This window comes from Nicotiana tabacum, chromosome 12 (genome assembly GCF_000715075.1).
Source record: "Nicotiana tabacum cultivar K326 chromosome 12, ASM71507v2, whole genome shotgun sequence".
Lineage (NCBI taxonomy): Eukaryota > Viridiplantae > Streptophyta > Magnoliopsida > Solanales > Solanaceae > Nicotiana > Nicotiana tabacum.
The window spans coordinates 5,895,829-5,913,839 of record NC_134091.1 but is presented as its reverse complement, the minus strand read 5'-3'; the positions used below and the strand labels follow the sequence as shown (position 1 = coordinate 5,913,839).

At 34.6% G+C, this 18,011-nt stretch overlaps 1 protein-coding gene across 5 annotated transcripts; it reads left to right on the top strand.

Annotated features, from left to right (window-relative positions):
* Positions 1-9,417: 9,417 nt before the first annotated feature.
* LOC107830552 (protein PSK SIMULATOR 2) lies at positions 9,418-16,588 on the top strand. 5 transcript variants are annotated; one of them, XM_075226081.1, is made up of 13 exons: positions 9,418-9,629; positions 10,186-10,489; positions 11,630-11,946; positions 12,345-12,437; positions 12,524-12,614; positions 13,493-13,586; positions 14,022-14,119; positions 14,392-14,461; positions 15,011-15,114; positions 15,208-15,324; positions 15,478-15,554; positions 15,679-15,723; positions 15,928-16,588. In XM_075226081.1, the coding sequence occupies exons 2-13, from the start codon at positions 10,235-10,237 to the stop codon at positions 16,379-16,381; spliced, it is 1,815 nt and encodes a 604-aa protein (XP_075082182.1). In that variant the 5' UTR covers positions 9,418-9,629; positions 10,186-10,234; the 3' UTR covers positions 16,382-16,588. The 5 variants fall into 5 exon arrangements, with proteins under 5 accessions (XP_075082182.1, XP_075082185.1, XP_075082181.1 ...); XM_075226084.1 differs by having other exon boundaries at positions 9,419-9,629; positions 15,679-15,755; XM_075226080.1 differs by having other exon boundaries at positions 9,462-9,781.
* Positions 16,589-18,011: the final 1,423 nt, after the last annotated feature.

Below are 18,011 nucleotides of genomic sequence, written 5' to 3'. Positions count from 1 at the left end.
TTAGGAAAGATTGGAAGTTGGTTTGAGCAGCGGAACTTTGCTGCTTCTGTCATTTCCGCTCCTGCGGATTGGGGACCGCAGGTGTGAGACTCGCAGAAACGGGATTTGGACCGCATATGCGGAGAATTGGGAAGCTGAGAAAAACTGCAGGTGCGAGATGTTGACCGCAAAAGCGAGTTTTGGAATTTAAGTGGAAACTGTACCTGCGATGGAATTTCCGCAGGTGCGGTGTCGCAGAAGCGACTTGGAGACCGCAGATGCGGAAGTCGCTGGGCAGAAAGTATAAAAGGCCACCTTAGCGAATTTCTGTCATTTCTTCACCATTTTTGGACGAGTTGGAGCTTGGGGGCTGTGATTCCAAGATGGAATTAAGTGTTAGTGAGGTAAACTACTTGGACCTTGTATCTTGTGTTTATGGCGATTATTCCATTGTTTAATCATGATATTAGTGGAAAAATTAGAGAAGAAATTGGGAGATTAGGCTTGAAATTTGAGAGTTTAAATTGGGATTTGAGGGACCATTTGGGGTCCGATTTGATGATTTTGGTATGTATAGACCCGGGAGTGAAATGGGTTTCTAGTTTTGCAATTTTTGTTGGATTTCGAGACGTGGTCCCGGGGGGCCGGGTTTGAGCAAATTCGGGATTTTGGGTCTAATTTGATAATTTTCGTGTGGGTTCCATTCTTTTTGTGTATTGATGATAATATACTGATTTTGGTTAGATTCAGAGTATTTGGAGACTGGATTAAGAGGCAAAGGCATCACAGAGTAGATTTTCGCCCAGTTTGAGGTAAGTAACGATTGTAAATCTTGATTTGGGAGTATGAAACCTCAAAATTTTGTGTTGTTTTGATAAATAAGGTGATGCACATACTAAGTGGCAGGCGTGTGGGCGTGCACCAGTAGGGATTGTGACTTGGTTCGTCCCGTGGCAACTGTAGAGTTGCATATTTTTGATAAACTGTATATGATATATATGTGTTTTAGAAATGATTCTGTTAACTTGGGCTAAATGCCATGTTTGGGGCTTTGTGCCATACTATTTGGACCCTTCGGGGCAATTTACTATTATCCTCACACTGTTTTGATTCAAAAGCATATCTTTAGTCATGATTTTTACCTGTTTATTATTTGATTCAGTTTCATTACTCTACTTTTAAATATATGAAAGCTATTTGGGCTGAGTTCCCTGATTTTTCACTGAAATGCCCGAGTGGCTGTGAGGTTGATGACTAAGAGAGGTCGAACGCCTGATGGTGAGGAATATATATTTATGAATCGGGCTGCACACCGCAGCGATATATATATATATATGGATTTGGCTGTACGCCGCAAGCTGCACGCCACAACGATATGTAGGATTGGGCTGCACGCCGCAACGATATAGCGCTTGGGCTGTAGGAGCCCCTCCGGAGTCTGCACACCCCCTGTGAGCGCAGTCGACTATATATTTTTGGATCGGGCTATACGCTACAGTGGTTATTATGAGGTACCTATTGAATGTGAGTGATGAGTGCGAGTGCTAATTGATGAGAGTTGAGTCATGTGTAACTGAGAGGCTTGCCCGAGGGGCTATATATATGAGTGATATTTTTCCCGAAGGGTTTATTTTATGAAATTACTATTTTCACTCTCCTTTTATTCTGAGCCTCTATTGAAAATGTTGAACAAATGTTTTAAACAACTTTCATCGAAACTGGAGTTTTTACGAGATGTTCGGAATTTAATTACTGAATTGACTTTGTTATTTCCACCGAGATTTTATGTTATGAGACATATATGATTTCAAATGCTCGTCACTACACTCAGCCTTTATTTATAATTGTTACTTACTGAGTTGGCGCACTAATGTTACTCCCTGCACCTTGTGTGCAGATCCAGGTGCCAGGGCATTCGAGTGAGAGTTGTTCCTTACCTTCAGAGCATTTCGGAGTAAGCAAGGTAGTTGCACGGCGTCCGCAAACTTGCCTTTCTCCTTCCTATCTATTAGTATTTGTTTTTATCAGACTCATCTTGTATTGAGTAGACAATATCAGATTGTATTTTAGTGGCTCATGACTAGTGACACCGAGATTGGGCAGTGGTTGATATTTTGCATATTTGTTTCCGCGTGTTTTGAAATGTTTAGACGAAAGATTTGTGATAATATCTGATTAGCAAATGATTAAGAAAAAGACCTGTTTATATTATAAATGTCGAATCGGCTAACCTAGTACTTCGATAGGCACCACCACGACTGGGATGGTTTAGGGTCGTGACAGTAGCGTATGATCTCTTTCTTATTCTAACAATAAATTTTTTTGACTTATAAACTATTTTATTTTTTCTTGTTTAGATAGTGTATTTAGGTAGTGTTACGACCGAAAGGTTTACTTCATAAATTAATTCATACAAAATTATAAATGCACTCTAAGAGATAATCAGTGTTAACTAAATTTTCAAAAATAAAATATCAACGAACAAGTCACAAAATTGAGTCACATACCAAATAAGTTGATTCGGGAGGATATACACGCCAAAAATATACACATTCAGAAAGAAAATTGGATTGCCCTTATTAGTTACCAGAAGATACGGGGTTGTTCTCATGTAAATCAGCATGGCAATGTGTGAGACCAAAAAGAATGAGATCACTGACTTGTAAGATGATTTGGCACAGAAGACTTCCTTTTAAGATTTCTTTTTTCATGCTGAGAGTTGTGGAATGAAAAATTCCAACCGACGATGCTATGGAGAGGTTTGGGTTCATGATCACTCCCAAGTGCAGTTGTTGTACTTATCATGAAAATGAAACTGCCAATCACCTACTCACCTCGAGCCAGATAGATTCTCAAGTTTGGAGGTACTTTTCCAAAGCTTGTGGTATCAAAGTTAGCCAAGGTCAGCTTAGATAAGTTCTTATGACTTGGTGGTTGACGAAAGCTAGAAACAAAGTACATGTTGTGTTGCTACATCGTCTACCTTCTGTAATTTGTTGGAATATCTGGAAGATTATATGTGATGCAAGATTTGGGAAAAAGCATATGTTAGGTTGGTATGTCATAAAGCAAGTCACCAATACAATGACCTTGATCTTGAATAGTCAATTCCTGTCAATTCAATTCCCTCAACTTTGGTTTGACAAATGTAAAGTTATAGAGAATGTTCAACAAATATTTCATTCTCAAGTGATCAGATGGGAAAGACCTCGACTGGAATGGTTTAAACTGAATTTAGATGATTGTAGTAAAGGTAATCTTGGCTTAGCTGGAGGGGGTGGAATTATCAGAAACCATGAAGGAGTTGAGCCTGGCATTTTCAGATTATTATGGACGGTATAGTAATAATGTAGCAGAGGCAAAAGCTATATTGCAGGGAATTAACATATGCATGCAATACGGATTCTCTAATGTGTTGGTGGAATCAGACTCTTTGTTGTTAGTGACTATGATTAACAAAAAGACGAGACCTTCTTGGCAGATTAAACATATGCTTGAGCAGATTAGAGAATATGTCGACACATGAACCTTCTGTATTGCACATACATATAGAGAAATCAATGTGGTGGCAGATCAATTAGCTAGTTTTGAAAAAAATACAAGGACATTTCATATCTTCAATGAGACTGTTTCTCTTCCTAGACAAGTTAGAGCTTCTTTGAAGTTAGAACAAGATGGCCTACCCTACCTAAGGATCAAGCGAAAGAAAAATCAGCTCACGGTTGATTATGACATCATTGAACTTGTTATGATTAGAAGTCTGTTGATGAACTTGTGTGTTGTGTATTTGATAGATGGTAGGTGCACTATCAACAATGTTGTGGTTCTTAATGTGAGATTATCTCATATTGTTAAACTATTCATTAGATTGCTCGAGTACAATATACACTTTGTATGGGAGGCAAAGGTATATGTTCTCTTCCACGTAATTATTATTTTTGGCTATATACATGTTGGGGTGTGCCTAACCCCCATCATGATAATGGACCTTTGTTTTTAAGTAAAATAATACATTGATGTACAAGATGAGAATTTCATAAAATAAAATAAAATCCAAAAGAATAGAGGGGCATGTATTTTTTTTTTTGGGGGGGGGGGGGGAGGAGGGGCAACAAACTAATTTATCGTTATATTATTTATGTAAAAAAAGTCACCCAAGAAACGGGGGCGAACAAGAGGGAAGGAGGGGGAAGCAAACAGGTGAGAGAAAATAAATAAGAAAATATTTTTTTTTTTAAGATTTGGCTATGTAATGTCAATTGTTTGGGGCTGCCTTTGTCAAACCTAATATAAAGCTATAAATTTACCAATTCCTCTTATGTGTTGTCATCTGGTGTCATTTTCTCCAAATTGAACTCGGAGAAAAAATCCCAAATTAAATGAATTCATTTGTTCCAATTCTAGTTTACTTAGAAAAATGTAAAATCATTTGAAATATATAGTTACTTGAATAATAGGAGTAAATTTTTATATTAATACTCGTTTTATGAGAGGTGTAATTTTATGTGATTTTGAACATTTCACTAAGTTCATTAATAGTGTAAAGTAAACATAGGACACAAATTAAAGTCATTTCTACAAACCCAAACTCACAAATCACAACTCATAATTAGCCCTGCACTTATGCTACTGTTTGCAAATACTGCTTAACTCAATTATAATTAATTTGCTACATTTCAGTTCGAGTTCGTTGCTTCGTTTGGCAGACGATGAGTACTCTTAAATTTGGACATACTATATTCCTATTGCATTAAAATCAACCTCATCTTAAGAGCGTCAAATGTATAATTTGTGCTGATGTCTTAGTAAAAAAAGTCATTTGTTTTATTTGTTTAAGAAAGTATTAAGCATTATGGTCAAATTCATCGTCTCAAGTTTTACTTTGCTTTGTTTTTTATCAATCTTCATTTCTTAATTGTCTATATTCATTGATCAATATTTCATCATTTTGCAAGTACACACCAATATTGTCTCCAGGGCGTTACTTTTTAGAATGCAGACAGGCTTCTCAAAAGTCATACCTAGTATTGAGGGGCAGAGCTAGGGGCAAAAACAAGTTCGAATGGAAAATTATATTGTGTATGTAAAGTTAAGTTTATACATATACACACACACGCGCGCACACACACACACACACACACACACACACACATATATATATATATATTAAATGTTGAATCTTCTTAATTTCTTTGCGTGCTTATTTTTTGTATTTTTTAATTCCCTTAATGAAAATTGTGTCTGAGGCCCTGCTAGTATTTGTTTTTATGAATGAAGTTGAGTTTTGAGTACGACATTCTTAGAAATGTGGCTATTGTTTGAATTAATAACACTATTGCACTCCTAGAAATGTGGCTATGTGCTTTGGTACTTTTCAACTCAAGACTATTTTACAAGACTCCTCTTTTGTGGCAAGTGTAGGGCATGATCTCTTTTTTATTCTAACAATAAATTTCTTTGACTTATACACTATTTTATTTTCTAGTTTAGATAGTGTAGTTAGGTAGTGTTACAGCCGAAAGGTTTACTTCATAAATTAATTCATCTAAATTTATAAATGCATGCTAAGAAATAATCAATGTTAACTGAATTTTCAAAAAGAAAATATCAACGAACAAGTCACAAAATTGAGTCACCTATCAAATGAGTTGATTCAGAAGGATATAATGTACACACCAAAAATATACAATACCCATTCGGAGCATGCAAATTTCTTATCTTTACATTAAAAAAATGGAAAGGACCAAAACTGCCCCTAACCTATTTGATTAGGTTTAAAATTATAATTCGTCCACCTATTTTATAAAAACTGCCCTCTTCGTTAAAAATCTGGCACATTCATGCCCTTATTCCTGACGGACCTTTGTTAAAATAAAAAAATATTATTATATATGATGTGGCAATTGCTTATTGGTCAAAATTAAAAATTCCACTCTAAGCCATATTTGATCCGTAAATGACCCACTCACGATCCATCTTAGTCGTTCCAACCCCTCAAACACCCGATTTCATGCCCAACGCACGATCCAATTGTCATTTAGGTTTCATTTGTCAAAATTTCATATTTTTCTTTTTATTAATTTATTATTTGGTACCCCATCCTTTTCCCTATTCATCTTCCCCAACTTAATCATAGGCCGACAGTTTACCAACCAAATCATCGCTGACGAACTGTAAAGCTAATTTGCTCACATAATTTTAATTAACTCCAAAAAACTATATGGTGGCACAACAAATATAATTTGCCAGAAAGATAAATTATTAAACCATAAAATGTTAAAATCTTAAAATGAACTATTAATTTAATTTCAAAGAATATCATATTTCACTCAGAAAATTGAATTAACAAAAAAATATTAACTAAAATTAAATTAAGGCCGAAAAATATGAGTGGTGGAGAGGGAGGGGGTACGTGCATATTGAGGGGTGAAAATCTGAAAGTTGAAGCCGATGGTGGTCCTCTGTCGGTAATGGTAAGTTATTGTACTTTGGCCATGGAAGAGGATTTATATAGAAAATGTGGGTAAGAGGGCATGTAGGGAGGAGGAGAAGTTAGGGCATTTAAAAAAAATATGTCATGGGTCGGGTATGGATATTTTGGATCATGGAATAGACTAATAAGTGAGTATGGGGCGAGGTTTTAATTTAAGCCAATAGAAAATTAACACATAATAAGTAGTAAAACTTTTTCTTAATCAAAATAGGACCATTAGTTTTTAAGGGTAAGAGTGGACTAGAAAGTTGATGTTATGGGCAGTTTTTACAAAACAGACGGACGAAGGATATTTTTAAACCTAAGCAAATAGGTTAGAAAGTTGACACATAATAAGTAGTAAAACTTTTTCTTAATCAAAATATTACCGTTAGATTTTCAGGGTAAGAGTGAACTAGAAAGTTAATGTTAGGGACAGTTTTTACAAAATAGGCGGGCAAAAGATATTTTAAAACTATGCAACTAGGTTAAGAGCAATTTTGACCCTTTTCTGTTTAAAAAATAAAGATTTGTGGTAGTCTCAATCAATTATTTTTCAGCGGTGTGAATGGGGGAGATGCCTTTTGGAAGTTGCAAATAGACTATAATTGTTGAAAATTTTCCCACAAGATTAGATCAAGCCAACGGTGACCTCCCACGTGGCAATTTAATCGACTTAAATGCGTTGATTTTAAACAAATCAGTTGACTATGTCTTTTCTAATTCTCCAACATTCTCCTTAAGCATACTACATTTATTTTCTTAATTTTTTTTTATTTTCACGCGATATTCAATATATATTAGAACATCATCTAATTCGGATTCTCGTTGTTTATAAATTATTAAAATAAAATATTCTTTGCCATAATTTTTTTATTCTCAAAGCTCGAATTTAAGATCTCTAATTAAAGATGGAAAAATCTTATTCATCCCACCACAAATTTTACCGATATTTTCTTAAATTTCTTTGAAAATTAGTACTACAACTAATTTGTACTTGTAATTTGTTATGACCATTTCAATTCAAAGATACAAATACAATAATCTTAGATGTGGGGTCCAGTTTTTGTGGGGCCTTTTTGCAAAGTATGACTAATGTAATTACTTTTATTTCGGTCAAAGTGACCATTATGACCTCCCCCTTTGTATTGGTTACGCTTGTCTTTTGCTTTGTGCCTTTGTTAAAGAAGTTAATAATGTACTAATAACAATTACTAATAAGATATTAATAGTGATAAATTAAGAGAAAAAGTCAAATGGAAATTTTGGACACTTCTTATCTAGTGGATTCAGCATACCATATTTTTATAGATTTTGGGTTTTTTGTCATATATCATTAGTCATTATGGAGCAGTAGCAAAATTCTATTTAATTGACAAATTGTTCTTCGTATTTAATTTTTATACATTTCGCAGAAATATTTATTTTTAAAAAATTGTAGAAATGAGAGAGTTTATCTTCATCTAAAAAATAGAGGGTCCGCGTGCATAAAGTATTAAAAGTTATTGTTCTAAACGCACGTGAAAATAAAAATTCAATTACAGTAGATCGAAAAAATAATATACACATTGAAGTAAATATTACGCATTAAATAAGCTAAAAGTCATATGTATAGAATTGTAAATACAAATGTGCTAATTTTATAAAAGCATCTTATATTATGTTTTAATTTAACTTCTAGATGGTCAAAATTTTGAAATGAAAAGAAAATAATTAAAGAGTTTAGCTGTCACCAAAAAAAAAACGAATACTGCTGTCATTTATGAATTTGTAGATAAATTTTCTTCATGCTCTATAGTATTTAATTTCCATAAAAGTTAATGATTAATAAAAAAAATTATAATAAAAATATTAATTAATAATGACATTGATCATATTTACTTTAATTTGATCATTAAAGTTAGAAAACCTTGTTTAATATTGAAGTATACTTTGTCAATATTAGTATACTTTGTCAAAACATACAAAACCTTGTTTAATTGACTTAGAAAACTTGTACATGACGTATTCATAGTAGCAAGTCATATTCTCATGACTCATATCACAAATAATGATCCAAAATAATGATCCGAAAATGATCCAGAATATTTAATATTGAAGTATGCTCAATTAAGAATTAAGCATTAACTCACTAGTTTGAGACATTATATGCAAATTTGAATTTCTAACTATAACTACCATTCTTCTTTTCTTGACAACGTTTATTCATTTCACGTGACTCTCATTTTTAATTTTTTTTAAAAAAAAGTAATGATAGGGTATTTCTTAATTTGAAAACTATTCATTAACTTTTCTTTCTGATTACATCTTACTGACATAATTTATTGAGACACCATAGGGTATATATGTTTAAAAAAAATCTTTTACAATTTAGCTTATGCCTACACTCCTGCGTATATGGAGTTGCTGGCCTTTACAAATGGATTACAATTAGCTTGTGAAAAGAATTTTCATAGTTTTGGAGATTGAAACCGACGCTACAGATGTCATTCGCCTACTTGAACTTAACGGTTGTTCACTTTATAGTAATTTGATTATTAAGTGCAGGACACTACTGAAGAAATTGGGAAATTCACCGATCTGATATAACTTTAGGAGAGGAAACAAGGTTGCTCACTTTTTGGCTACTAAAGGATCCATGCAGGCAAGCAACAACGCAATGTCTGAAGACAAATTCGGCTCAACTAGTTATATGCTTGTATCTACTAATGTTCTTAATAGCTTGGCTGAACTTGAAAATTCTTTTGTTAATTGTAATTCTAATGCCAATGATTTAAATACTTTTTTCAATTTCAACTTCAAATACATTTCTTTAACTTTAATCAAATATCAACCAAATGGTACTTTAATCAATAGAAAAAGCATTTTTGGTACTTGTTAAATTTCATATTTGATGTCTCATTAAATAATGTTACATAAAAAATAAAGAACATGAAAAGGGTAAAATAGTAAAAAGAACATCTTCCCGTAGACCGACGGTGAAAAGGACGGCGGGGCAATTCTCTCCTTTGTTCTTACTCCTACGTACTAAACATTTCAGAGAGAAGACTTTTATGCCCAACTTTGATTTTTTCGACTTTATTTTTTTTTTCTCCAGAGTCCAGAGTCAAAACCAAAACCTCAAATTCTAAACCATAAACATATACATACTACAAACAAAAAAAGTAGAAGCAAAAAAGTAAGCAAAGAACAGCAAATCTCTTATTCTTTGGTCAAGTAATTCAGCTGTTAATTTGTCCGTGTCCTCTGTATCTTCTTTTGCTTCAAAATTGGGCACTTTGTACTACTCTTCTATATTCATTTTCATTAATTTTGCTCAAGAATTACGCGGTATTATACCTTTTTATTAATCTTTTTCTTGCTTTTTCATTTATGAATCTTGAAAATCCAAAACCCCACTTCACCCCCTTTACATATTCTGCTCTTTTTCCCCTTCTGAATTTAGTTTTCTTGTTCATAATTCAGCTGATCGTTATTTGGTATGTTTTTTTTTTGGCTGCAACTCTTAGGAAATGAAAACTGATTACCCTTTTTTATTTTTTTTGTTTTTGTTTTTTAGCGTTGAAATTAGTGAAAATTGAATGAATTTTAGTTTGGTTGTTAGTTTTCACTTTTCAGTTATCTTTATGTTATTCTTGTATAGTTTTAGCATAAAAATTGAATCTTTGATGGATGGATTTCAGTCTTTATTGTATTTGTTCTGATTATATTTTTTATTTGTTTGCTTGTGGTAGGTTGAAAGTTTGAATCTTTAATTCCCATTTGAAATTTTGGGAGCAAAAAATGGGAGGTGTTTGTGCAGGTGGGACGGCAAAGAATAGAGCTGAAATTCACCATGAGATTGAGAGCACCTCAGGTTCTTCAAAAAAGCTAAAACCAGTCAGGAGTTTTGGAAAGGAGAATAAAGATGAATCCTTTTCATATCCTGATGTGAGTAATTTCCGTGGGACGCCTAATCTCTATGATTCTGGTGAATTGTACTTGTCTAATTTCAGGGACTTTAAGCCATCTACACCTGCTAGAACTGGAGGGAACAAGGTACTCATTTTTCTGGAAATTTTGTCTTTGTCTGTGTATTTGGATGCTTGCTTAGGGTTCATGTAGCAAAGCCGATCTCGTCGTTTATTATATGTGTTATTCACGGCAGTACTTTTGATTCAAGTGATCAAATGAAAATTGAGGGAAGGAACTTGTTCAAAAAAGGGGAAAAAATTGTAAGGAAGTCTTAGTTAGATTAATTTGAAACGGAACTTCTGTGTTTTGTAATTTCGACATGAAAAGGTTTTCCAGAAGCTGGTGGAATTAGGATGAAATGAAAGAATTGATTAGATGAATTAGAACATGTGTAGAAATAAGGTGATGTTGGAGTTGATGTTTCTATTTGGCAGTATGAGGACCAAGACGCGAGTCCTGCTGAAAATATAGAATGTGACTTGTCTTTGACGTTCTTGCTCTAGAGCTGGCTTGCCTTAGGCTAGTGAAATCGGTTCGACGTCCTCTAACCAATTCCCTCAATATGTTCAAGGACAAGGGCATCGAGTAGATATTCATACATAGATTATACACTTACTAACTTCGAGTTTATGTGGTAAAACCGACTTGTGTATTCTTTAGTTTCAAAGCATTGTGATGAGATGGGTGTTCTTTGCTCGTCGAAACATTCTGCTGCAATCACTACAAAACCAGCAATTTGGAAGCTTGAGTATTTCCACATGATTTATTGGGCAATTATCGCCTCTTCTGCTAGATTTTGAGATGGTTCCATGGCATTGGAGATAATTGCACAGCAGCACATTCTGGATCAGATTGTGCCAAAATTGTGCATAAGACAACTTAGTTATGCCATGTTTGCCTAAGCTTGATATTGATTTTTTTTTGAAGTTTGATATTGAATTGTTCTAGATTTGCTGGTTTAAATGTGAGGTGCACTTGAGAACAATTAAGATGAGGCTAAACCTGTCTGAAACATGTAATGAGTAGATAAATGGTTAAGAATTTGATAAACTTGTCGAACCAACAAAAATTGAAGTGAAGTAATTAAGATGACTTAAGTGAAAAAGTCATCGCTATGTTTGAGCAACTTTCAGTTTCCTTTTATTTATTTACATTTTAAGTAAATCTAGAATATTTATACTGCATTGCTATGAGGTAACAAGCCATGATTATTTCTTGTGATAGGCGGCTAGCTCTTTTCTTGGAAAGGCAAGTATAGTCGGTCTAGAGAAAGCAGTAGAAGTATTAGATACACTTGGGAGCAGCATGACAAACTTGAATTCCGGAGGGTTTATGACAGGAACGGCGTCAAGTGGGAATAAAGTATCTATTCTAGCATTCGAGGTAGCGAATACCATCACCAAAGGTGCAAATTTATTGCAATCTCTTTCCAAAGAAAATGTTCAGTATTTAAAGAAGGAAATTCTACCTTCAAAGGGAGTGCAACAGTTGGTCTCTACTAATATGACCGAGCTGCTTGCTATTGCTGCTGCTGACAAAAGGTTAGCATTTTGAACATTCACTCGCTACCCCACACATACTAAAATTAAAGTGAAGTGAAACTTGAGATACAGAGGCATGTATGATATTTTCATGCTATCGTTGATAAATCCCTCCGACATTACCTAATTACTAAGATACTTTGTACTGATATTTCTCTAACCGATAACAGTAACATAATGGAGGATATATTCCTAACATTATTTTTACCTAAGTTTTGAAAGTTCAAGATGCCTCAAAATACAACAACGGAACTATGTATAATTAAGGTCTATTGGTGGGACATTATTCTTTAAGTCTAACTTCATTTTGGAGGTGTTTTTCAGAATTGAAAAGTTGTGGGTGTAATGCTGTAAGCAGTATAAGCATAGGTGAGAATAAATTTATATGTTTTATGTAGGGAGGAATTTGACGTTTTCTCGCGCGAAGTCATTAGGTTTGGAGATATGTGTAAAGACCAACAATGGCACAAGTTAGGTCGATATTTTTCCAGGTAAGTTAGCACGATTTTGTTGTAGATGAGTCAAACCATTTTGATTTCATTAAAGATGTTTATCAGAAGCTATAACCACTTCTCAGATTGGACTTGGACTCTGGTGCTCATAAACAACTAAGAGCAGAGGCCGAATTGATGATGCAGGAATTGACCATTCTGGCTCAGCATACTTCTGTAAGTTCATACCTCGTTTTGAAAATGCCTTGTGCCTTTCTCCAAGTTTCCGTTTCTGAACATGTTACATGTGTTCTGCAGTATGAGTGATCTCTACCTTTTGTTCTTTATACTTCTTTTATATCCTTCTTAATTACATGAGCTGTAATAATCTGAATACATACTCCCTCCATTTCAATTTATGTGAACCTGCTACTGTTGGAGAGTCAAACAAGATTTTCTATGTCTAAATACATACCAAAAATTAGTCAGTTTGATCCTCGTACTCCGAAAAGGTTCACAAAAACTGAAACAGAGTCAGGAGTTCTCATGGGTAGCTTTTCAATTGGCAGTGGTGCCAGATTACCAGCTATGTTGCTTAGTTGAATAACCTATTTAGTACAATATATATATGCTTATTTATGTTTGTGTGTTTGTTCTCTGATGCCCATGTAACCTGATATTCAACCCCTTCATAAGTGCAGAAGTGTCTTATACCACTAATGTTGTATAATCTGAGTATTGAAATCATCTTGAACAACAATCTTGGGACAATATTGAAGCTTGTATATTTGCTTTCTGACGGTGTTATAGTTCCTTGATATTGTACTATTTTTTTTTTGTTGAAAAAGGGTTCCTTGATATTGTACTTGGCCTAAAGCATGAGATTTGCCAATATTTGCATTTACTAGCAAGGATGTTTTTCTGATGAATGATGGTTATAGTGTGTATTTTGTAAAAGACAAAATTATATTAAGAATGCTATGAATTTTGATTTTTTTTTTCTACATCCGGTTTTTTTATTCTTAGTTGATCTTTTCGCTAAAAAGATATGGTTCACATCTATGTTGCATATTCCAAAGTCAGTGATGAGACTCTGACCACTAATGTCTTTACAGGAATTGTATCATGAGCAGCAGGCACTGGATAGATTTGAGCAGGATTATCGCAGGAAACTTGAGGAATTAGATTCTTTAAATCTACCTCGAAAAGGCATGACAGTTTTACTTTTTTTAGTTCTCTCTGAATTCTCATTTGTTGCAATCTATTGTCCTGGGGATTCTTCCAAAAATTGCATCAATATAATCATCTTTTGCAGTTTACTGGTTTGCATTTGACCAAGTATTTAATCAAAAGATAAAATAAAAACTAAAATTTTAACTGTTTATTCAGCTCTCTTATAGACTAACTCTGTTCCTCGCACAGTATTTAAAGAAATTGACTCTTGTATCTAACTGCATTGTACTAACTCAAGCCCCATCAACAGTGCTTTTATACATCAATAAGATCTTTTGCTTCCTTATAAGAAAGGAAAATTACGTTTTGATATTTGGTTGTTCTGTAGATTTCCTGGCTTCTTATTTGCTCATCTTCATTGAAAATTTGATGGATTAACATACAAATTGACTAATTTTCCTTCACTTGCAGGAGAAGGCCTCATGATGTTACAGTGTGAGTTAAAACATCAAAGAAAAATTGCGAGGAGCTTGAAGAAGAAATCTCTTTGGACTAAGAGTTTGGAGGAGGTACTTTGACCAAAAATCGTCTTAATATCATTTCTAAAGAATGCATTTTTAACTTATCTAGATTTTATTCACTTTTGAAAAAATCAAAATATTAAGACTCATTATAAAAGAGGTATTTTTCAAATTTACTGTGGATATTGGTTAAGCTCATGCAGGCGACAAGCGTTACCTGTGATTTAACGATCGAAATGACAATTGTCTTTTGTCTTCTAAGAATGCTGTTTTTATCTTTAGAGATGAGCAGTTTTTGATCCCAAATTTAATTGTTGCAGGTTGTGGAGAAGCTTGTTGACATTGTTACTTATATACATCAAGCAATTGTGGAAGCATTTGGGGATAATGGTACGAGAATACCTGTGGTTTTATTGATCAGTACATATTTGATGGCTGTCATTATCAGCATTCTATTATTTTCAGATAATAAAGTTATGAGAGTAATGATAGATTATTTTCGTTGGTGTTGATAAATGGCCATTGGCATTTGGCGCTCCACAACACTAAATTGCACCAGCCACTCTCATTCTTTCGCTCAGATAGCTTTTACATTTTACGTTGTATCTTAGTGAACTATTTCTCATTGATAATGGTTATAGAGAACATCTTAAGTCATATACTGGCTTGAGAAAAGTATAATGAAAGGGGAGAGAAACAAACAGGACAATCAAGTTACACTGTAAGATTTCAATTATTTGATTGACGGATATGTCCATTGAATGACTGGTTGCTATTCTTAAAATTGTTTGACTGATTTTCGGAAGTACTTAAAAATCAATTACTCAAAGCTAAGAACTACCAAGTCTTGAGAAAATTAATATGTACGCGATTGTCTCTTCTTTCTCAGAGTAGTATTGTTTCTTTGTAGATGTAGATAAATGTTTACGCTTCTTGCAGGATTGACGTCTGCTGGCAAGGAGCCTGCCAAAAAACAAGAAAGACTGGGAGCAGCTGGTCTCGCTTTACACTATGCTAACTTAGTTACTCAAATCGATAACATTGTAAGTTTTATTGCTGAATTAGAGCACTACTAAATGCACTGTTTAAGACTGCTCCAACATTATCCTTAACAACGGGAATTGATATCATGTCAGGCCTCACGCCCTACCTCTCTTCCTCCTAACATGAGGGATGGATTATATAATGGATTGCCTCCCTCCGTAAAAACAGCCCTTCGTTCACGTCTGCAGGCGGTTGATCCTAAAGAAGAGGTTTGTCCTCCATATTAATTTCATTTCTTTTGCTATCTCCTCCATCGTCTCTTCCTTTATCCTTTCTCCCTTCTGCTCTCATCAGAGGTTAATATTGTATGCATAATTTTTATATCAATATAAGATAGCTCCTCCTCGTTGTGCTTTTTGCAGCTCACAATTCCTCAGATAAAAGCAGAGATGGAAAAAACTCTCCAGTGGCTTGTCCCAGTAGCTACAGATACTACAAAGTATGTGTTTCGATGGCTTTCTTTGAACTGAGTGACAATTATGCATTAAGTTTCCCCTCTCCAATTTTGCTAATATATGCTGATTCTTTTTGTCTTTTGTCTTCTCTTGGTAACTTGATAACAGAGCACATCAAGGCTTTGGATGGGTTGGAGAATGGGCTAATACCGGGTTAGTAGTCCATAATTCTCACTCGTTAACAGGTCCCCTCACCCATCTCCTAACCTTGCGCGAAATTAATATTTACATTTGCAGTTTGGTCTGGATAGCTATCTTCAGAATATAATATAATCAGATACGGATGCGTAAAAGATTGAATCCATCAAGTTTAAGTTTTTGATCTGCTTCTTACAACATTTGTTGTTCATCTTTCAGAAGCGATTCTGGCAAGAAGAACCCGGCACAAGTTAACCCTATTCGATTACAAACACTCTACCATGCAGACAAAAAGAAAATGGACTACCATGTCCTTGAACTAGTGACGTGGCTTCACCGTCTGATCAGTCTGGTACGGTTTAACGGTACCAAAGCTTTCCCCACACGATCACCAACGCGCAAAGGACTTGTTCTGGAGACAGAGACGATGAACCCTAACCCCAAAACACCTAAGGTCCAGATTTCTCTTGAAGATAGAAACTTACTAGATAAGGTTATGAAAAGGAAATGTTTGATTCCCGGAAGAAGCAAAAGCCAGGAATTTTTGTTGCCTAAGAATCAGAGACAGGTGTGGGCGCTAAGTAGAAGCATGGGTAGCTCACCTTGTACTGATTTTAAACATCCAAAGGGTAATGTTTTGGATATATTAGATGGCTTAGATTCAGCATTTTGAGTTCCTAAACAAGATTTCAAGCCAAAAGTTCATTTTTTTGTTTTCTTGATTCTTAGCTACCTTCACTTTTTCTGGAACTACAGCCTCTTGTATATAGTCCATCATATGGTGGTTGGGAAATTGTAATATTGTAGCATATGTTATAAAATAAAGACTATAAAGTAAAGACAAGTATATAGAGAAACTGATATATTATTCGAATTCAAACTGATGTACATAATGAACTGAAATCTCTTCTATTTATAGGAGAAAGGAAGCTGCTGTGTAAGCTGCTACTACAAGCTGCTGTGTAAGCTGCTACTACAAGCTGCAGTGTAAGCTACTGCTATAGCAGATATGGATAATCTTCTACTGAGAGCAATATTTATCCATAACGGAGTACTGAATGGATAAGCTTATTATACCCGGTATGGATAATCTTTTACCGGGGGTAATGTTTATCCATAACTGGGTACTGAAAAGATAAGCGTATTATACCCGGTATGGATAAACTTATACTGGGGGTAATGTTTATCCATAACCGGGTACCGAAGTGATAAGCTTCTTCAGGAAGCTTATTTCCAATATAGTACTAAATAGATAAACATATTTACGGTGGAGTCCCATATGGATAAGCTTCTTCAGGAAGCTTATTTACAACGGAGTACTAAATGAACATTCATAATATAATATATTTATAACACTCCCCCTTGGATGTTCATTAAAAGATCATGTGTCTCATTAAAACCTCACTAGGAAAAACCACGTGGGAAAAAAAATTCTAGTGAAGGAAAAAGAGTACACATATTTAGTAATACGCATTGTTAGGTGCCTCATTAAAAACCTTATAAGGAAAACCCCATGGGAAAAAACCTTAGTAAGGGAAAAAGAGTGCATCGCGTATTTTACTCCCCTGATGAAAACCTTGTTTCAAATATTTGAGTCTCCGCATTCCAATCTTGTATACCATCTTCTCAAAAGTTGAAGTTGGCAAAGATTTAGTGAATAAATCTGCTGGATTATCACTTGAACGGATTTGTTGCACATCAATGTCACCATTTTTCTGAAGATCGTGTGTGTAGAATAATTTTGGTGAAATGTGCTTCGTTCTATCTCCTTTTATAAATCCTCCCTTCAATTGGGCTATGCATGCAGCATTGTCTTCGTATAAAATTGTGGGTCTTTTCTCGCATTCCAAACCACATTTTTCTCGAATAAAATGAATTATTGATCTCAACCATACGCATTCCCTACTTGCTTCATGAATAGCTATTATCTCAGCGTGATTTGAAGAAGTAGCAACAATAGATTGCTTTGTGGAGCGCCATGATATGATAGTACCTCCATATGTAAATACGTAGCCGGTTTGAGATCGAGCTTTATGGGGATCAGATAAATAACCTGCATCTGCATAACCAACAAGGTCTGCACTATCTTTGTTAGCATAAAACAAACCCATATCAAGAGTTCCCTTTAAATATCGCAATATATGCTTAATCCCGTTCCAATGTCTCCGTGTAGGAGAAGAACTATATCTTGCTAGTAAATTAACAGAGAATGCTATGTCAGGCCTTGTAGCATTAGCAAGATACATTAGTGCACCAATTGCACTGAGATAGGGTACTTCGGGACCAAGGAGTTCCTCGTCCTC

Excerpts from the sequence above, each read along its gene's own strand:
- LOC107830552 (XM_075226081.1), top strand. The coding sequence starts at position 10,235 with ATGGGAGGTGTTTGTGCAGGTGGGACGGCAAAGAATAGAGCTGAAATT. Across the intron at positions 12,615-13,492 it reads TTCTGGCTCAGCATACTTCT|GAATTGTATCATGAGCAGCA; the intron begins GTAAGTTCATAC and ends ATGTCTTTACAG. Across the intron at positions 15,115-15,207 it reads TTACTCAAATCGATAACATT|GCCTCACGCCCTACCTCTCT; the intron begins GTAAGTTTTATT and ends ATATCATGTCAG.